Here is a 22,659-nt window from a genome sequence, read left to right as displayed (position 1 = left end):
ATAGGATTCATAGTGACAAGATCGCAAGAGGAGTCTAGATATTCAAGATTAGCACAGGAAGAAGGTGTGATGAAGAAACTGTACTGTGGCCAAAGCACTGTGTTTTTGCTTCCTATACACTATGTATTATAAAAATGCACACCTATTTTTTTCCCTTTGAAGATGGGGAAGAACTCTGTGGAACTACTGCAAAGAACTTCTGGAGGCATCCAATTATCTTGTTGCTGTACTTTTATATTTTTATTTAAAAAGCAGATATTACAGCATGCAAGACAGCCGAGAAAGGGACACATTGTTTCTACAGTACTAAAGCACAAATTCATTCTTCCACTGCAGTAACAATGCATAGTCTGTCCCTTTAACCAGACTTCTTTTTAATTCTTCTGTTTTCACCAGCAAGCCAACTGAGAACAGATTTTTCCTGATTCAGCTTTCTGACATAAGTCTGAGAAGTATAATCCAATGTGACCATTTGAAAATACTGCTAAAAGCAATGGCTTCCAATTTTATCTAAAAAGCTAGGGAGTGTTAAAGTCATTCAACTAGAAAAGGCAAACAGCATACTGTCAGATCTATATATAAACCAGGATTTGCCTAACAAGAAAGTTAGTCACGCTGTGATTTATGGATGTGACATCTTATCTGCAGATGAACCTTCTTTTACCTGAGAACTTCTTTCCATGGATTCCAAGGTCCCCACTGGCTCAACACTCCAACCTGCGGGTTTGATGTCAGGGCCAGTCAGTGTGTCAACCACTGCTAAGACCCGAGCTTGACTTCCAGGAAAGCTGGAAGCTCAACACTTTTTCTTAAAATTCAACATGCAACAGAGCTATGGACAACTGACCAGGTTTCTGTTCTGGGACATGTATTAACAGCAGAACTGTTACCTGAGTTTGCAATCTTTCTCGGTTACTCTGGAGTTCCACTACAGCTAATGCATGTAGTTTAGCTTGTATTTACTTAGACGTACACTGAAGTAGTAAAATTTTTATTTTTGGTTATGGAAATACATTAGCCAGGAAGTAGGATGGCTTTCCAGTGCTAGGCTAAGTACGAACACATGACACAGCAGAAAAATTGTGACAGTAAGGAAAGAAAATTCTATATAAAAGTCTTGAGAAAAAAATTAACATGAAAATCCTGATGTCATCTTGACACAGTTTTTAAAGTAAGTCCATGGTCTAAAGAGGAATTTTTATGGGAGTAGGAGCTGACAGCTCTGACTTAAGAAGGACTCATACAGGTAGGTAAGCTGTTTAATACTCTTTGTTCAGCTCCACAAAGACAGTCAAGGCCATGCACTTTGAAAAATTTTTCACTGCTTTTTTCCAGTTTTATAAGATGGTTATAATTTTAAAGGTATGTTCCAAGCTGAGCAACTAAAGAACACACCTTGCCCTCAAGAAAAATGTATTTCATTCTCAGTGATACCAACTTAACCTGGTGTATGTACAGGTAAGTACTGTAGTACTTACCATTAAAACTTCATTATCTCTGAAAGGCTTTTATGATGCAAGCACCATACAAGCAGCGTTTTAGGAAGTCCACATAAGAAACAAACAGTAGGAATTTATCTGATTTTAGTGGCCAGGTAAGCATTCAGTAGGCCATTAGCGATAACAACCATGCAGTCCTTTTCAAATTGCTATGAAATGCATATTGAGCATCAGTTCACATGCACCTTGTTCACAAGTGCTTTATGCCAATACACTTTCCCGGTGCCAACAGTATCTTCCCCTTTCCTACTGGATGCTGTCTGTCTAGATTTCCTTACATATTACAAATAAATCTCCTCCCGGGAAGAAGAACTTTCTGAAAAGTGGGTTGGTTCAGAGATAGTAAGCATGAAAGTAGTTCAGGACAGCAATCATTGCCCTCATTTGAAGGTCTCTGAAAGCAAGTAATCCTTCTGGATGTTTGCTTGCAGAGGAAAGAATTTGATCCATTTAAACCACTACATTTACCCCGAGTGCATTGGAATGTTCTAAAAAGGAGAAAGGAATATTATTTATATTTTCAAAGACAGAGAAAAAAAGAGATTGGGATCACAGTTTTTTATATTGATGTGGATTCTTACCTATACGTGCATATACCAGAAATCAGGACAAATACTAAAGTGCTTGTGTGTCTCATTGAGTTCAAAAGTGACACTTGTCCAGTAGATTTGACCCATTCTACAGCAATAATGTGTACATCTATTTTCCCCTACGTGGTAATACTAATGAAAAGAAAGGACAAAGAGTGGTACATACTGTCAGCAAAATAAATTTTTTGTGTTGCCTGCAGGAAGTCCAGAATGCTATCTGCCTTTTCATCTGTGTCTTTTAAGCCTGCTGCTTCTTCTCTGTTGTTTTTGTCAGGCTGATACGTAAAATCCACACCGGTAGTTTTTGATATCAAGCCAGCTGCTCTCATTTTTTCTTTCTGTCGTTTCTTTTTCATTTTCCTCTTCTTGTTTTTGCTTATTTTGGGACTGTCTATCTGATGCAGCTGTAAATTATCTTGAACAAGAGTCTCTTGCATTCCAGATTCTGTTTGTTCTCCATGTAAATTATTACAGTTTTGCAAACTGCTCTTTTGTTTCTTCCTGCGAATGCGCTTTCTCTTGGTTTGTCCTTGATATTCCTCCTCTGCAGATTCAAAAGAGACATGATAGTTGTAAATAAGAGGATCTGTAATAAGCATTTTGGGACTGCATACAATGAAATATTACTCCCTTCAAATTCTGGGATGTCTGAGTGGCTCTAACCTTACTTTTATGTTTTGAATGCTATTCAGTACTACAATGTCAAAGCCAAGTTTTCTGAATGCATTGAGTAAGATGACAAGTTCTTTTCCCTTCTGCTTTCAATAAAGACTGTACTTTCCTTCGTGCCACATACTTTGCATCACATTTACTTTCTTAAGACAGATAGTATGGTTCTATACAGGGAGTGAGGTCAAAAGAATTGCCAGGGCAAAAAACAGTAAGTGCAGGCTGGGGGAGATGGGATGGGAAAGCTTCCCCAAGAGCCCGACACCACCAGTTGGCAGACTTTATCAAGAATTGAAGAATGCACGTAAGTCACAATAAAAGATAATAGTGTTTATATCCCTTCACAATAGTGCTGTGCTTTAAAAACACCAGTTTCTGATTCTTCCACTTTTTCCTCCTTAAACATCCTCCTCCTCTGGGAAATCTCACTGCTTTGGACATCAACTTTATGGGGAAAGCATGAAAGGCATCAGTGACCTTGGCAAGTAATCTCTGATCTCTTTAACAGCCTGTCTTAGTTCTGTTGTTTCCTTACTACATTATAATTTACTTCCTAGCTGATTCTTCAAAAGGCTCAAATGTCATGGGAAAGTAGTTCCTCTTGCTCTCCAAAACAGCTTTCAGGCTTCTTTACTCAAATCTTATCCCTGTACAGAAAGTCAGAGTTCTGCAGTCACCTCTGACCCTGAACTGACTGCCCCTCCTACACACTCACTTGTGAGCGCAAGCCCTCCTGGCACTAGCAAGGGCAGACTGCTAGAATCCATCTTCCCTTTGACTGCACTGCTGCTGAAGTCCATATTCGTGACTATAGTAATTCCTGTCTAATTAACGGAAATTCCCTCTTTCATAGCCTAACAAAATCCTCACATGTTTAAACATCACGGAGTGCAGACTACCCTGTTCTTCTAATGTCTTGCTCCTTAAAGTTAAGCCATTTATCCTTCCCGCAACCTCTACCTGCATGTTTCTAACCTCCTCACAGTGCACTGAGCCCAGTGCTCTTATTTGTCTGGTTTTACACCATTCCCTTAGGGTTAAAGAATCTTTGCTTGGCTAATGCTGGTGCAATGCAGGAGAGACACCTGAAGCCCAACAAGAATTACTTGCATAGTCTCCTGAACTGCCTCTCATTCTCAGCTTGTTTGGCCTTCTCATCACTCCTCCCCCTACCAGTCTTCACGTCTATTTTCTCCATGGTTGGAGGCCCTTTCTTTCATTGCCGTTTCTTTTTCTGTCTTGAACTCTGTTAGCTCTGAGCCACTTTCTCTCTTTAAATACCACTACAAGACTTCTAGTTCTTTAGCTGACGGATGACTCACTGCAAAGCAATTTTCCATACTTTCTATGAAGAAGGTTGCATAAAAATAAATTTGCTGTATTGTAACTGAACACCACAGCATGTTAAAGACACACCAAACATCACCTCGTACCCACAGTGCGGAATGTTCTGCACACATGGTATTTGAGCTAAGTATCTTTATACATGATTTGGACATATGGGATGTGGGAAAAATAACGTCTGTGTCATTCTGTAGGAATAAAATATCAAAACTGAAGGCAGATATGAATGGTGAAAGATGCTATAAACAAAACATCAATGTTTCATCTTAAGTTCTAATTTGGATTTTCATGGCTGTATTTGTGTTCTAATAGGTGAATTTCACTGTAAACATAGATACATTGTTCTGTAAAATTTCTCGCCCCTCTGTTAACCTGAACCACAGTGTTTGCTAATAAAGCTACTCTGTTCTGTGCTCTCAGCAAATGGCCCAACATGCCCTTTGAGCATTTAAGAATCACTAAATCTCAGCAAAATTGCAGCATGTTGTGCAGCCAAGTTTGAAGCCACTTGAAAAAATGGTGCAGAAGGCAGAACAGGTCTTAAGATTTTTTGAGTCAAATCCAGAAGTTTCCTTATCTTTGGTAGCTCAAGATAGCAGGAGGTCTGAAGAGACCAGGGTAACACTGTCAAGGCAGAATGAATGTAGTCTTCCTATGTGTATGTAATTAAGATAAACACCTGAATGAAAGGAAATCAGAACTGTGCTGAGTTTCCTCCAACACAGAAAACAAATCAAACACAAGACTTGACCTCATTCTGTTGAGGAGTTAAACTGCAAGTCTTCTAGCAGCTTTTGTCATTCTTTGCCCCACATTTTAATATCTTTTTAGTATCTACTGCTCCATGAATGGGAAGTACTAGTGATTCAACATCAAGAACAGATGAAATCAGATGTTGACAAATGCAGAGCAATGCACACAAAAGGGATTAATTTGAACAACTCACTACTAGGGTTAGAGTGAACTGTTATCAGCTGGGGAAAAACAAAACAAAAGCCAAACCTATGCATCAGTAGGGAAAGCTCAATGAAAACATTTGCTCAGTGGGTATCAGTTATCAAAACAGCAAACACCTTGTTTGCATACATGAGAGAGGATGGAAAACAACAGGAAAAATATTCCAAAGCTATTATACAAATCTGTTGCACTCTACAAGCTTGTAATGCTGTTTCTTCGCATAATCCCATCACAGTAAGACTTTTGCCAACAAGAGGAGGACTCTCACAGAAGGCACCAGAGAAACTCAAAAAAGATTTGTATGATTTGTGTTGAAAGAAAGAATAAAAAATTGGGCCCTGTTTCTGCCTCCTGATGCAAGAACAAGGTGACATCTAATTAAACCGAGCAGTTTCACAAGGAATTAGAAGAAAGTAAATACCTGTTTTACAAACAGCACAGTTAGCTTATTGAATTCACATGTGTGTGGTATGCACAGGAGCCAAGAGTTCAATGGGATTCAAGAACCGGTTGTTTGTATAGTCAGTCAAGCTAGCTGATTATAACAGCTATGCTAAAATATAAGTAAGAGTTATACAAGAAATTTAAACCATGTTTAGGTCACAGCCCACACAATGATCTTAAATGAAATGTTCAGTGGGATTCAACTCCCACAACTTTGGCTGTCTGAAAAGAAAATACTTAAGAGCGTACTTAGATCTGCACTCCCTCTGATAAATCAAGAGACACTATCATCTTCAAAAAGCAATTTACCTCACCCTAAACCAGCTGGGACAGAAATGCACCCTGAAGGTCTTCCTCTTTCATCCCTTCTGTTAACCACAAAGGAAATACAGACAATAAATTTGGACAAGATGCTTTCAACAAATAAGAAGAATTGGTCTCTTTTACAAAAATTTACAGTATGGGGGAAGGTGTTAACATGAGTTTGCTCATCAGATTGATTTTTACTAATTAACAAACCCCACTGTTACAAAAAACCAAACCACCCAACTTTTCACTGATCCTCTACATTTCAAACCAGTAGGCAGGTCTGATAACATTTCAATAGATATGAACTTGGTTTCAGTAATTTTTCCCACTGACTGAAGAGGTTTCTTATGTCAAAGCAGCATAATTAAAACAAATGCAGGGAATACTACACAAGCAATCTTAGTAAGGTATTGAATATATACTCAAGCAACATCAATAGGAATATGAACTTTTAGACAACAATAACTTTAGCCACAACTGCTGCTACAGCTTGTCCTAATTCCACAAGAGTTGATGATTCTTCTCCTTCTGTTCCGTAATGGCCTGTCACCTCTCTCCCTCCTGAGACTCATCTGTGCTCCACAAGTAGCTTAATTTATCACATAATCTAATTATGCAGAAGCAGCTGTCTTCAACCCGTTTAGTCTGGACTTGGTGCCCTCTCAGACTGAGCAAAGTTGGCTTCCAGACAGAATACCCATATACATTTTCCAGTCGTGGTCATAAATTTATAAGGATTTCTTTCAGCCTTACACTCCTCAGGAACTGTTCAGAGTTAAAAATAACTGTTTTCTTTGTTTGTTTGGTTTTTTTTTTTAGTTTGGTTTGGGGTTTTTTTTGTGCTCCCCCCCCCCCCCCCCCCCGGGTAATTTTTAGTCTAGATTACCTTCCTGATGCAGTTTACCATGCAGCTGCACAGTCACACTAGCATGACCGACAGAATGATATGGAAGTGGGAATGAGTAGCCTGAAAAGGAAAGTCAGCACCAAAAGAGTCATCTTCTAACAGCCTATCTAATCCAGCCTGAAACATTAAAGTTTTCTGCACACAAACTACATGTCTTCTTAACAGAACAGAGGCAGAAAAATGTCAAAAACAGACTTAAAATGGAACGGAGGACTCAGTTTACGGATACTGCTTATTTAATTTTGATAATGAAAAGTCAGCCCATCCAGTTTGTATCTTCAAGGAAAACCAGAAAATGATAAAAATAATGATATACATCAAGGCTCCAAATAAGCTGACTTTCATTTATTAACTTATACTATATTAGTAAGTTATTTTGTGTTCATTATCACAGCAGCTAGAGACACAGAGATTAAATACAATGCTTTACATGGGAGGAACAGTCAGCTGTTGCTGTTAGCCTAAGCAAACTATCCATCAGCCTGAAGACATTGCTGGGAATTCTGTGATTGAAAAGATGAGCTCAAGTTTATCTTTATTATTTCAGCTCCTTCACACAATGGCTGATGGAAACATTCAGGGAAAGCATCATACAAGACAATGAAAAATGGGAGGCTATTTATTAGGTGTCTGCAAGTAAGGTATACAAAGTTCCACAGCATGCCAAACTGCAGTTTGGCTTTCCCGTATCTGAGAAGCAGCAGATGATACTAGGGATTTTTAAAAATCGGGTCCCTAAATACTATTAGAACAAACCTTTCAAACAGCACATTAGAAAAAAAGAGAGAGATAAAGCAGATTGAGGAAAAGATAGTCAAAGAATATCCTTCAAGCTTTAGAATCTCCTCTATAACGTGCTCATCATGACTGAAGTACAGCAGCTGGCTCTCCTGCTCAATGACCAAGTCCCATAGCAGGCTTTCTGGATGTTGTTCATGGTAATTTTTTGATTTTGCTCAAAAGAAACCAGACATGGGCCTCTCCCGGTTTTTCATCCAGTTTAAACTCTTCTTCTCCCTAATAAATTGGATGGATTTTCCATGGTATACCGAGCAGTCAGTGCAGAGGAATTTAATTTTGGTTTAGGATCTTGCAAGAGAAAAAAATAATGTTATTTTTAGTGCCAATTAAGATATCAGCAGCTACAATTTGGCCAAGAGTGAAAAGCTGTGGTTAACAAATGCAATAAAAAGTAATGGTTCATTAGAAAACAAGCAATACTGAAAAGATCTCAGGATCACAAGAAGCCATTAATATTTTTTTACACACTTTTTGGTAATTGTTTTAGATCATCATTTGAACTCCGGGAAAAAAAAAACAAAACGCTGTGAAGGTTTTAGTAATCTACAACACTTTTAATGTTGGAGAAAAGTGCGAAAGACTGGAATTTAGGATAGGGACTGTCTTTTGTTTGTTCATTCATGTTTTTATATTTACAGATGAAGAATTCATATAAAACTGGCAAATGTTGCATATATGCTGCATACCACAACTGAGTACTACCTCTTGGATTTAAAGCAAATCCGATTAAGAGTAATGACAATAATAAGTAAAGGCAGATATCACAGTCTGCAAGTCTTTAATGCTAAATGTTTATGTGCCCCCATTGGTGAGGGGCTTTATAAACATTCTTGTAAAAATTCAAGGAAACCACATTAGTTGTAGCTTATCCACAGATTTCCTGGCTTTTCAAAGAATTCCAAGATAATGTGTAGATTTTCTCTTTGTAAACCGCATGTCGATCCTTCCCATGCTGATCACAGGCTTTCAGGCACCTGCAAATCTTATTTTGCATTATAAATTGTGCTAAACTTCCTACGGCAAACACCAGGATTACAGGCTTGCAGTTCCCTAGATGATTTAAGACCTGTTAAAAAACAACTGGACTCTCACTATTCAGCCTCAAAGTCTCTGATAACAAAGCAATTTGAAAAGCAAGTGGTTATGCATCACTGTCAGTAATGTAGGCAATTTTCTTCCTTGAATTCTTTCAGAAAATTTAGGTAAATAAAATCTGGTACTGGTGATTTTATTTTATCACTGTTCTGTTGCATGACTATTAAATAACTACAGTTTCACATATCCTTTGAGAAAGCCCAAGAAAGAGTGTTCCAACATGGGATTCTCCATAGTTTTTTCCCCACATATAATATCAAAGCAAAGAATTTCTTTAACTTCACTGAAACAAGCCTTCTCAGTACTCCTTCTACACCATGATAATTGGCTCAAGAGACTAGCAGGCACATTGCTCCTGATGCATCAGAAGTAAAACCTATTACCGGTTTTAATTTTTTGTACCATTTGCTCAAATAGTCCTTAGCCTGTCTTACCATGTTATTATATTTAGATCTGTTTAAAAACATAACTTGGGTGTGAATTCAGGTTTTAAAAGGACACCTACTTCTTTCTAACAACTTCCTTTACGCTGTTGTCTAGCTCTGCTCTCTTCCTTTTGCTTTTTCTCAAGCCTTTCATGACAGGTGGTGGGCGCTGGCCTTGAATATCACATATGGTGTCCTTACGTAGCTTCCACATCCCCTGGTCCAACTTTCTTCTCTTAGCTGACCTTTTTTAGGTTCTTTTTAGCAAGTATCTTTGTTTTTGTGTAGTGCCCTTTCTTGAAGTGGATCACAACTGCTGTGGATTTTGGATTTTTTTTTTTCTTGTTGTTTCAAGTAAGATGTTGAACCTAACCGTTGCTGTTGCAACGTGCCTCTTGTGAACCAAATTCCACCTAGGACAATGTCAAGAGTCACGTTTCCTCTCACAGCCCCACCAACCAATGCCTTGGTTATTCACTGGGTATAAAAATTGAGACTTTTCACAACATGCTGATGCATCAGTTCCAGGGAGAAACTGAAGATCCCTTTAGTACCCTCTCTGCTGCTGCTCTGATCTCTCAGCGCACAGCAATGAGTATTCACAATCCCAGCTGGGTATATGATGAATCACTCTAAGCTTGCTTTGCTTTTTGGTATGTACACACAGTCCACACACATGTTGATTTAAGGCATTCAGGAGATATCAGAAACTATTCCGATGAGTAAATTAATTTTGACAATGATGTTTCGGGCCTCTTGCTATTTTATACAAAAACCTGTGTTTGCTGAAGCCCCTAAGTTTTCTTAAATAGCAGCTTTTCTAATACAAATTCTGTACTGTCCAATTACTTATTTTTTAAACAAAACCGAATATTTTGACCTTTTATTGATCTTTCTCATTATATTTGTTTACAGTTCAAGCTCATAATACTCATTCATTTTTGCTTTTTTTGGGGTGATGCACAAACAATCCGAGTCAGTTTCCATTGCATAGAGGCATCATGCAGCACTTCCTAAATGGGCTCAGTGCTGCTTCTGAAAAAAATCTGAGAATTATTATATTGACTCAGTGAGGAATGTAAAAAGAAAATCACAGAGCCAAGCATAATCACAGACATGAAATAAGAACAGAGATTCAGTGACAATCAGGAACTGTTTTGAAGGCAACTAAATAAAAAACACCCAAGGATCCTAAAGCTGCTGATGGGAGTTTCTACAGTTTAGCAGCCACAAAGACTAATTGCTACTAAATACAGAAACCTTCTTAGTCTCTGCTAATAAGATTGCATCTTTGTATTTGAACAGAAAGCATCACCATGATCAGAGGGAGAGATTTCTAACATTTATAACTGGAAACATTTTAAACTTTTGATATCACATTTAGACTTTTAAAAAATGTGTTCTTCCTTTTAACTACACAGGACACAAACACACATTCAGAGTTTCTTTTTTAAAGTCTGTTTTTTCCCCCAGAGCTAGTTTTCAACCAACGCTTAATTTAAAGAATCCAAAGCTCTTTCTTTGCTCAGAACAACACCACAAATGATAAGAAGAGCTGCCATCTCAAAATTCCGTTCAGCTTTTAAAATGTTCTTTACAAATATACCAGCTAAAATAGTGTGAAGTATAAGAAGTCACTCAGACTACAGGACCAAAAACTATTAAATGATAAGCAACCTAATAGAAAACTGGTATCTAGTTTTCACCTGTGATAAAACAGTATCAAAGAGCAGATCTAAACTGAAAGTACAATCTTGTACAGAAGAGCTATCTAAAAGCACACAGGCTCTGATACAGCAAAATGCAGGTAGTCAGCAAAAAAACCAGCCCCAATTTATCAATTTCAGTTATCAAATATTTAAATATGATACCTCAATTGAATTTTTGCAATACTGCACGGCATCTTGTAACTTTTTACACAGCATCCAATAACCAATCACATTTAAGCCACATATGAAAGCTGCCACAACTACAATTTATTACACTTTTTTCAGTAAATCCTATTTCAAGACACTCTGGAAAAGGAAAGTCTGAAAGAACGCAAACCTTCCAAGTGTTTTATTTTAAACTACTTAATTTATCCATTTATCTTTGGATCTTAAGTCTGATTTGAATTTAATAACATAGTTTCTAAGCAGCTTTGTAAAATCTGGGATGTTTTAGGATCTGGCTTCAACTTATTTTTATTAAACACATTCTAAATTAATTACATTTTAACGAACAGTTGTAAACATTAATGTAAGTCACTTCTTAGTGACAGAGCTCTATGCTAAGCTAAATATACATATAAACATATAGACAAGTATGCTGTAAAAATGAAACACCATAGGGAAGATCCTGAGCAGCTGTGTAAACTGGTAATCTGCCGGTTTGTAATAGCTGGGAATCTGGTGCTACAGTCTTTCCAGTGATGTAGGTTTGTTCTTTACTGCATGCTGTGTTGCAATGGGGCTCTGCCCTGGCCATAGCTGTGAGGACAGAGTGCTCAAAGCTTTTTTCCGCAGTGAACACTCCAAAATGGCTTTCAAATAGGAAAGCTACGTTTTATTAGAACATATACTAGAACAGGTGATTTTTTTGGGAGAAAACTCAAAATGAGGAAAACCAAACCAAAACATTACATAACTGTATCTTCACCTTGCCTACTGCATCCTGGTAAATGAATCCTCTTTGCTCAGGCTTGCTCTGAGTCCAACACATCAGCAACTTCCAGAGCTGCAGAAAAGTGTGCACAGTCCCTTTTGGGTCTCTAGAGGAAGTCCCTCTGAAGCCTGGGTTCCCACTGTTCTCAGCAGATGTCTGGTCTCTGGTATACACAGAGCTTATTACTTGGTCACCATCATTACTCTGCAACCTGTCTGTGCTTTACAATCTAGGAAGTTATTCTCTCTCAGCAAATGTCTGCTCATCTCCCACAGACTCCTTCCTGGCTTCTCTAGTGGGCAGTTACAGTTTTCCAAAGAATGAAACATGATAAATGACATAAACATGTGATTAGTCATAATAAATTGAAAAAAAACCCCAACAAACCAGAAAAAACTGATACCATCTGTTACACAAATAAATGTTTGGGAAGTGACTGAAATAATGTTGTCACATGTTCTCAACAAGAGATCATGTACTATGCATACTGTATTTTCCCAGGTATTGATCCCACTGTACATCACCTGCTTTATACTATTAAATCACCTAGTACTAGGCACAGTGAAATACTACTGGGATAACATGGCTCACTCAATCTTTGCAATTTCCAGGATTTCTTGTTCTGCTTCCCAAAAGCAAAGCACTTCAAATGGCAATCTGAGCACAATGACTTGTCTGTTCAGGTTAGTAAAGTGTCAGGTACTTTTTAGTTCCCATTTAGTTTGTTGGAAGTTTGAAGGTGCTCTGCACCTCACTGAAGCATAGTATCTTTGCTTGAAAATGAGACTTCCTTACCATTCTTCAGTTATATGACTTGATTTATGAAATAACCCTGCTATGACAAAGGGAAACGTGTTCATCTGTCTACACTTGACATTATAGTTCATACAAATTTTAAAATCTGTCATCTGCTAGCAAATACATTCTTTTCCATCGCATACTGCCACCCCAATCCAGCTTAGTGGTGATGGCATTGCTTTTTTTTTTTTTTTTTCTTCACTTGGTGCACTGGCTGACACCTCTATGAACTGAAAGTTTACTTTTTCTTTATCACTTCATGGAACTTTAATTATTAATAGATAGAATTCACAGAATACATGTAATATGCTATGGATATGCATAATTTTTCTTACCCTTTTTTGATATATTTATCTGTGTAGTTAGATGCTCAGTACTGTCACGGTTTAACCCCAACCAGCAATTAAGCCTCACATAGCTGCTCACTCGCTCCCCTCTGGTGGGATGGGAGAGAGAATTGGAAGTGTAAAAGTGAGAAAATTAGAGAGTTGAGATAAAGACAATTTAATAGGTAAAACAAAACCTGTATGTGCAAGCAAAGCAGAACAAGGGATTCATTCACCACTTCCCATCAGCAGGCAGGTGTTCAGCCATCCCCAGGGAAGCAGGGCTGCATCACACCTAACCGTTACTTGGGAAGACAAACACCATCACTCTGAATGTTCTCCCCCTTCCTCCTTCCCCCAGATCTATATGCTGAGCATGACGCCATATGGTCTGGGATATCCCTGGAGTCAGTTGGGGTTGGCTGTCCCGGCTGTGCCCCCTCCCAGCTCCTTGTGCACCCCCAGCCCGCTGGCTGGTGGGGTGAGTGAGAAGCAACAAAGGCCTTGGCTCTGTGCAAGCGCTGCTCAGCAGTAACGAACACATCCCTGCATTATCAACACTGTTTCCAGCACAAATCCAAAACCTACCCCATGCTAGTAACCATGATGAAAATTACCTATACCTCAGCCAAAATCAGCACAACTGTACTAACTGAATCTCTCCCATGCTTTCGTGAACTGGCTGATGTATACTACCATTAATCCCACTGGAAAATAAATTCCCTTATGAGCATTAAATGCCATTGCTTCAGGAAGGAATAAAAGGGTTATCCCAATGAGAACTTATCCCACCACAAGCATCTGACTTTAACCTATATTGCTGACTTTTAGGCAGGATGTTCTACTTAAATGAAATATCCATCAGCAGGCAAGAAATCTGTAAGAAGAAACTAAGAATAAATCTGGGTCGAACAAGTCCCTCTCTACCACTTATTGATATTTCATTTGTATTTCTTCCACAATACAGACAACAGACATGGGCAAAGAAATTGTGACACAAGTCATTTGGCAGCTCTGACACAAGAGGCTACTGTACTTCTGTATCACTGAATATAACCTGGGGACAGGCTCTGATTTGTTGTAAGCACCTGAAGCTGTACTGGAGACTATCAGTACATGTTCCAGTGACTAAGAAGTTAGTCTTGAAGACTTTTTGGACTTAGAGAGGACAAAGCTTCAGAAAAAAAAGCTTCATCTGTCTTAAATTTTAAATCCACAGAATCACAGAATGGCTGGGGTTGGAAGGCACCTCTGGAGATCGTCTAGTCCAACCCCTGCTAAAGCAGGGTCACCCAGAGCAGGTTGCACAGGATTGTGCCCAGGCAGGTTTCGAATGTCCCCAGAGAAGGAGACTCCACAGCCCCTCTGGGCAGCCTGTGCCAGGGCTCTGCCACCCTCAAAGGAAAGAAGTTCTTCCTCATATTCAGGTGGAACTCCCTGTGTTGCAGTTTGTGCCCATTGCCCCTTGTCCTGTCACTGGGCACCACTGAAAAGAGCCCGGCCCCATCCTCTTGGCACTCGCCAAGACATTGGCAAGATCCCCTCTCAGTCTTCCCCAGGCTAAACAGGCCCAGCTCGCTCAGCCTTCCCTCACAAGGGAGATGCTCCAGTCCCCTCACCACCTTGGTAGCCCTCCACTGGGTCCTCTCCAGCAGTTCCCAGTCTCTCTAGAACTGGGGAGCCCAGCACTGGACACAGCACCCCAGATGCAGCCTCACCAGGGCAGAGCAGAGGGGCAGGATCACCTCCCTCCACCTGCTGGCCATGATCCTCCTGATGCACCCCAGGGTCCCACTGGCCTTCTTGGCCACCAGGGCACACTGCTGGCCCATGGGCACCTCGCTGCCCACCAGAGCTCCCAGGCCCTTCCCCGCAGAGCTGCCTCCCAGCAGGCCAGCCCCAGCCTGTACTGGTGCGGGGGGTTATTCCTGCCCAGGGGCAGGACCCTCCACTTGCCTTTGCTGAACTCCATGAGGTCCCTCTCCGCCCAGCTCCCCAGCCTGCCCAGGTCTCGCTGAATGGCAGCGCAGCCTGCTGGGGTCTCAGCCACTCCTCCCAGTGCTGTGTCACCAGCAAACGTGCTGAGGGGACACTGTCCCTTCATCCATGGAATTGATGAACAAGTTGAACAAGACTGGAACCTGTACTGACCCCTGGGAACGCCGCGAGCTACAGGCCTCCAGTGAGACTCTGCGTGAATGATCACAGCCCCCTGAGCTCTGCCACTCAGCCGGTTCTCAGCCCACCCCCCTGCCCACCCATCTCACCCACACTGCCTGTGTTTATGTATGAGGGTGTTATTGGAGACAGTGTCAAATTGACCACTTCCAACCTGAAAAAAGGAGAACAGAGGTATAACTGAATGACCACTTAATCCTGATGAAGCTGACACCACAGTGTATTTCACCATTCCTTCAGTCCTTTCGGGCTTTGTTTTGCTCTTCCTAACTTTTAAGTCGTAATTAATAATAAATATCAGGACGGCTTACACATGATTGGGACAGCAAGAAAAAATACTTGAGCAGAACTGTTCTGCTCATCTTTTCATACTCCTATCATTACAGTTTTCAGGATGCCTTTTCAGCTAGTCAATAAAAGTTCCTTTACTTATGCTGTCAGTATTTGTGCAATGCCTCTAACATTGCTACAGTTCAGGAAAAAATTATCAACTAGATTTTAGTGATGAAGAGATGCGATTACATTTTCAGGCTATAGATCAGAAACTTTAACAAGTGCACACAAACAAAATCCCCTTCAAAAATTCCCCCTTACATCCCCCTAGTTTGGTTCCACCTGAAGTAATTTATCACGGGGTGCAAAATTGTTGCTTCCTTTTACATTTTTAATTTGATATTATTCTTTCCAGTTTAGAGTGAAAACCATACTGCTTCCATTTTCTAGAATTGGAGTATCTCAGCATCATTCCAATAGTAAGATACGCAGAACTTTGCTAAACCTTTAGTACAAGTCCAGGAAGCTACTTAGCTTGAAGTCAATCACACTGTTCTTTTGTAGTAGTGACAAGGTTACAAAATCACATTACTTGATACAGGATATGTCCTCTGCATTGGAAATCATCTATGTTTTCAAAAGCTGGAGAACAGTCAAGTGATATACCACCCCCCCCACCCCCCCCCCGCCCCCGCCAAAGACTTTGCTTCTGGTGTCTCTCACCTGACTCATGCTTGTTGTTAAAGGGGTACTCAGGCTTCCTATGCTTAAGCTGCAGAAATGGCTTCCCCTGATACTCAGGGCAGCCAAGTGATACCTGATTTTTCCCCAAGATAGTTACTATACCAAAGTTTCCAACGCTTAAGGAATATTTAAGGCTCAGACCCTGATGAGATGTGTTACACAGAACTTTGCTTAAACAAGAAAATGTAGAAACTGTTTCTTCATTTCACTTGTATAGAACAAAAGGGAGCCCGCTTGTAGGCTTCAGTTACAAGGTTGTCCCCGACATTATTATGCCCATTGCATTAAGTGAAGATGCTGGATTCAGACGCAAGGAACAGGTCTGAGAAAAAAATTTTAATTTGCTTAGGCACTAACAGTTTTCTGAACTTTAACAAATGCAAGCCTGGTGAAAAAAAATAATCTCATTACCAATACAAATGCTTTCTTGAATTAAAGACTATCACTTCATTTGGCCTTTTCTTTTTCACCTTGAGAACACACAAATTTTTACACAGCTGATTAGACAATGCAGGCTGGCTAAGTAGGGATCATAAATTTAAAAAGATCTGTGTGCTTCTGTAATAATTATATATTTTACATTATTGTTGCTGTTTGTATCTGTACACACTATCCATGTGCTTTTACACTAAACTATCATTACTTTAATGGCTGTATCACATGCTACTTGTGAAACACATGAAAAATTATCGCATATGTATCTACTTGAACACTTTCTGTGGGGATATAGGAGATGAAAATTGCTTTCTTAGAAAGTAAGGTTTTACTTTTTTGTATAAAGACTCCTGGATTACTGTTTACTTTATGAAAAAGTGTTTTTAAAAAGAAAAAAACCAACAAACCAAAACACAACCAAACTAAAAAAGCCGAACCCAATATACTATGTTTTATACAGGTCCTGTAAGATATACAGGGGTTTATGCACAGCTCAGCTCTGTTTCAATTATTTCTGAAGAACAACTAAAAGAGATGCAAAACCATGAGAAAGTGGGTCATTTTCTTCTACACTGATGAACAGCAAAGAGAAAGTAGGACAGAAAGTCAACACAATTAACTTATTTAAACCAAAAACAAACTCCAGGAAATCTGTAGTAAGGTTATAAGCTACCTGCACATCTCATTAGCAAAACCAGGTTTTGTAAGGTTTCACTGGAATGCTGAGTTTGAAGTTACCACAAGCAATGGTTGTTAAGTCCTCCTCCTTCCCCCCTCATAAAAGTTATCTTACTCAAGCTGGACAAGAGGCAACACTGTACAGGTTTCTGTCTTCTCAAAGAATTGACCAATTGACTTTGGTAGTCAGCTTCTATGTTCACAGGACTTTTTATTCTGGAACACTAAAGAGTTTATAAAAATGTTGCAGTAAGTGACACTAAAAACAAACTGCACCAATGGCTTTAGGTCCCCTGGAGATAAGGGCCAGAGCACTGACCTCTGTGAAAGCAGGACTGGGGGCCATCTGGATGGAGATAGCAGGTGCCTGAGTCTATTATGTTGGCTACTTCCCCAGCTGAACACCACCAAGGGAGACTGCAGCCTAAATTTTACTACTCACTCACCCTCTGATAAACACTAACCAGGACTTCCCACAAGATTCACTTCTGCCATTACCTTATATTACAGCAGGTGGAAAGAGCTTCCACCGTATTAACACGTACAGTGACACAAAAAGCTGGCAGAATTTCACCAAAAAATAGACTGCAAGCAGCACAAAGTAATTCAGGGCTTTCCATTTACTTAGCTTTTAAAATAGCATTTCACTGCAAGCAAGTTTAAGTGTATGGAATTACTGCCATTACAAGAGAAGGTATAGAAAAGGGAAGTGTAAAGACCTTGTAAATACATTTGAACTAACTGATATATAATGCATAATGGAAGTTTATACAGCTTGTAATCTAACTGCTAGAGGCATTTCAATTTAACACATATATTTAACCAACAATGTACTTAATAAAAATGCCAGAGTTACAGAGCAAAAAGGAAAAGAACTGTAGATGATCACTACAGAACACATTCAAGTAATTCAACCATTGCATTTTTACCTAGATATTTTTCTGCATATTTGCAAGTTATAACACCCTCTCTGAAGCTTTTGCTGAAGTGCTCTATGCAAATATACACGGTTTTGCCCTAAACAGTGTGATGTTTATTTTCAAATGCAAACATTGCTGATTATTAGTGGATGCTGTATACCATTATGATTTCTAGATACATTCAAAGAAAATACTGTAATGGAATCTTTTTCATGGGAAAAGTAATTTCTGACATTAGTTACATCTAAATGCCATGCAATCACTAAAATATCTTACAATGTTGGAAATTAGAAACACATACATACATATGTATGTAATACATATGAAGTAAGGAAACACTGCATACTGTATTTCATCGTCTTTCATTCTTCCTTGATATATTATTCTTCCCTTTTAAAGAAAATCTCCATCCAAAGCTGTATAATACTTAACATTAAAGGGTCCACCCATCAACAATATATTCAAAATTATAGTACCAAAGTTCAGCTGAGCAGCATTTCAGAATTGACTATGAGTACTTACTTCACCAGGCAACTACATGCCTTAAAACAATCATAGGCAAACGTAGTTAAAAAATCACTACAGAACAGAAAAAAACACAAGAGGCATTGGAAAACATGTTGGGGGGGGGGGGGGGGGGGGGGGGGGGGGGCGAAGCCCAAAATAAACACAAAAAGCCCAAGAGACAGTGAGTTAGCAATGGAGGTATATGTGAGAATTCTATTGGCAAGTGCTACAAAGAAGACTCCAAGAACATCTGGCATTTTTTTCAGGAGTAAAGCTTGCAAAAGGCAACAAGATTAAACCTGGATCCTGAGATGAAAGCAGAAGAATTGTATCACTATTTTATTACTTTAAGTCTTCCCATTTATCCTACGGCTATGTATTTCCATTTCTTAAGAAGCTGTAGCAAGCACAAATTAATATTCCTGTCCTCTACAGCGTTCACCTACATACCAAATAAAGAAGCACTGAACAAAGAATCAATCAATCTTTTTCTCTGGCAGAAGAACGGGAAGGATGGATACTATGTTCTTTTTGGTAAAAATGCTACAGTTCAGCTAAGGTATTTAAGAAAGACGTATAAGCTACTGTAATATTCACTTCTCCTTCTGTGGTCACATAAAAAGAGACAGGTTCCTCCATACTGTAAGTCTGATCCTAGCTAGACTTTATTATCAACACTTGTTACAATATCACTAATGTCTCACTCTTCTAGTTATATGAGCAGGTTAGTAGGGTATTCTTATATGCTTCAGTGAAGAGATGGAATAAAATCAGGTCCTTGCACAAATTTTGTCTGTTGCAGCAGTTCAGGGTATGAAGTGTTACAGACCTGCAAATCAGCCCTGGAGCCTGCAGCAGCTGCTGCCTCCCTATGCTGGTCTATCAACACACTCTGAATTTCAACCACATTCCCGTATGTGTATTTTTGCTCGTGTCTTTATATGTTTGGGCTTCCACAGCAGAATCTTTACTATTTTACACAGCTTGTGATATGAAAAGTGTATTGATCTGAGCATTCAGTAAAGTCAAGTTCTCTAAGGAATGACTCTTAATAAAGCCATCTTGTCTTTAAACCCACCACAGTTGCTTATTAGAACAGCACCCAAAGATGTTTGAACTCACCATATCAGCATCGGTATAGATGATGGGCAGAGATATAAAGATGCAAGGGAATAGCCAAGATGGAAAAAAGACAAATAACAGATTTAAAAGCTAACGGACAACTAACCTAAATTTATTAGTTAAGTATAAAAGAACTAAAGCTTTTTAGTAGATTGAATGAAGGCTGGAAAAGAATAGGAGCTACACTTGAAAACTAAGAACTTCTTGAGACATTTTCACTTTACTTGCTGCTTCCTCTAAGAAAGCTAGCTGAATAGCTAGATATAATTTCTATATTTAATATTGGTCACTTTTCATAAAATTTCACACCAAATAATCTTCCTGTCAACTAAACAGCTGCATGCCTTTATCATTTTTAGAAATTATATCTTGCATGTCATTTTATAATTAGGATAATAAAGCACTCATTTAAAAAAAAAAAAACAAACAACAAAACCCACTTGTAAAAAAAAAGAGTATTAGCTTCTAACTCCTCATATTTAGAAAGACAATGATCGAAAAAATAGAGCTCTGTATTTGTCCAGACTGAGAAACAATGTTTCCATTTGTAAATACTCCAGCAATATTGATACACTAATGGAGTTCAGCGCATACTAAAAATGTAAACAGAATGAAACAGTCTGTGAACACACTGCAAACCTAAGCCATTCAGATAAGAAAGTACCTAAGTTGGATTTAAGACAGAAGCACAAAACAATTTAAACTCATTGTGTGTTAAGGATGCATCCTTTTTTATTAAGTGTTTGTTAGGTTCTCTTTAAGGTGCTGCAACCCTTACAGTTCCATTATACTTAAGATTTTTGCACCTGACTAGTCCATTATTCAAGCTACCAAAATGAAGTTTTTATCTTATATTATATCTGGCATTGTGACAGTGCAATTTCTCTTTACCAGTGAAAAGTAAAGAAACAGAATGAATTTATTTTGTGGCTAACGCTGATAACCAGTTCAGCACTACACTCACATTTTGGTCCTGGTTCCAAAAACGCCACCACCACATCACCCACTGAGACTAATGTACTGAACAAATTTGAATTGGCAGAATTTGTTTCTAGCAGTCAGGATTTTAGGTTATATGGTATATGTCATCCCGGTCTACACACCTTAAAGTTGGAATTATCTGTGAATTAGGCTTACGTTGCATTCCCTCAGTATTCCTAACATTTATGAATTCAGCTAATAAATAATCCCTTGTAAAAAGGCAGCTTAAGAAATCTTTCATTCATGGTTATTAAATGAGATCGGTGAAAAACTGGTATCATTAGCCTAGCAAAGCAAAAATAGTTTTGTAAAACTGATTCTGAGTTCTCTCCTACTCCCCCAGCTGCAAGATGTAGGGTAAGATACACGGAAGTCCTTACCAAATATCATCAACCCACCCAGAAATAAAAGAGCTCTGAGAAAGTAAGGCAACGCTATACTTATGGAAAGGTACAGAAGCAGGCAGAACCGGTATGAATTCGCACAAAACTTCACCTGTCATTACACCAGCCTGGCCAAGATGGGAGGCTCAAGACTATTGTTTAAAATATCTGCATCAAGAAAAGGAGGAAAGTGTCAGCTGTTGGCAGCAGCCCACAGGTCAGTGAAGGTCTCTACAGTTGTAGAGAGCTAGGTGCTCAGCTACTGTAAACTGGCAGATCCATTCACGTCAGCATGGCTGTGCTGGTTATACCAGCTGAGTCTGAGAACACTCAGATTTCACACAGAGGGGTTTGTCAGGTGGAGCCGTCATCGGACAGATACAAATCATCTAGTACTGTGAATCAGAAATGCAGCTGTTGAATTAATTTGCTTTTTTCAGGAGAGATTGTGTATTTGCCATAATGCCTACTTGTGCAGATGCGTATTGCCAAAGGAGGCAGGAAATGAAACTAATGGTACATAGATGCAGCGAAAGAATACACAGCTTTGGTAGAAATAAGAAAAAACTGCAGTGGCTTTGGTCAGCCAGAACATGCTGTTCAAAGCAACTCTTACATTGCCCGTAGCACATTTTGGCTAGATTACAACAATAAATTTGTGTGCACTGGTATTTCTGTCTTTTGCTGTAGCAACATCCATTTTCTTCAGCCCTCCACAGATCGCTGAGAAGAGAGAGGCTGAGGGAGGCTGATGCATGGCATGTGTAACGCAAATGCTCTAATACTGAGCTATCACAATTCTACAGTGAAGTGACTCCCTTTCTCCCTGTTAGTCTACTTTACAGAAGGCTCTGATAGAGTTCAAATTACTAACGGGGCGTACTCCAACAATGAACCAATTTCCACTTTCAAGTATAAAATGGACGGAAGATGGTGAAACTAACAAACAAAATTATGTAGCAGATATTGGAAAGGGAGATGGATGAAGGACGATTTTCAAAGCTTCCTTGGCACAGGCTACAGTTGCACAGAGGGTTGCTCAGTACTTTAAAAGACTGCTACCTATAAATTGTGCAGAGGGCAGTAACCAAAAGGCAAAGGATATGAGATCAAGAAATTTCCCAAGTGGAGACTGGAGACAGTCTACTGGAAGCTATATCAATATGTGGCTGTAAGGCCACAAACTCCCATAAATTACAACAGCTGCTATAACAGAGTAACAATAAAATCAAATGATTGGGTAGGCCCGATTCTGACATGTAATACAAGGCAGCAGCATTTTTCATAGATAAAACTATTTAAGAAAAGACACGGTTACTACTACTCACACACCTGTCCACTCAGCCATACTGATTGTAAGCTCCTTCATGTTAGAAATGAGCTTTCTATTGTGTTTTCACAGCGTCTAGAGTATTTAAACAGCACAGTAATATATAACGACAGAAATTCTGCATTCAGACAGCTTTCCTCTTCCCCTGCTCCCTATGTTTATATTGAATGTGAGAATTGAAAATACTGCATTGAAACAAGTCTCATTAGAGAGAAAGAGCAACATGAGCCCTAACAGTGTTAAGGATGAGCCAGGGTCACATTCTTATATGAAGTATTCCCAAGTGTGTTGTCAGTCAATG

General features: G+C 39.2%; 1 protein-coding gene across 1 annotated transcript in view; it reads right to left on the bottom strand.

Annotated features, from left to right (window-relative positions):
• ERICH1 (glutamate rich 1) overlaps nucleotides 1–22,659 on the bottom strand; it is a 76,428-nt gene that overhangs the window by 5,314 nt on the left and 48,455 nt on the right. Inside the window, exon 4 of the mRNA XM_040598397.1 lies at nucleotides 2,256–2,633. Within this exon, the coding sequence (XP_040454331.1) occupies nucleotides 2,256–2,633 (378 nt within the window). The remainder of the gene's footprint in view (nucleotides 1–2,255; nucleotides 2,634–22,659) is intronic.

The sequence above is a fragment of the Falco naumanni genome, chromosome 6 (genome assembly GCF_017639655.2).
Source record: "Falco naumanni isolate bFalNau1 chromosome 6, bFalNau1.pat, whole genome shotgun sequence".
Taxonomy (NCBI): Eukaryota; Metazoa; Chordata; class Aves; order Falconiformes; family Falconidae; genus Falco; species Falco naumanni.
The sequence above is the reverse complement of the archived record's forward strand: the minus strand, read 5'-3'. Positions and strand labels throughout refer to the sequence as shown.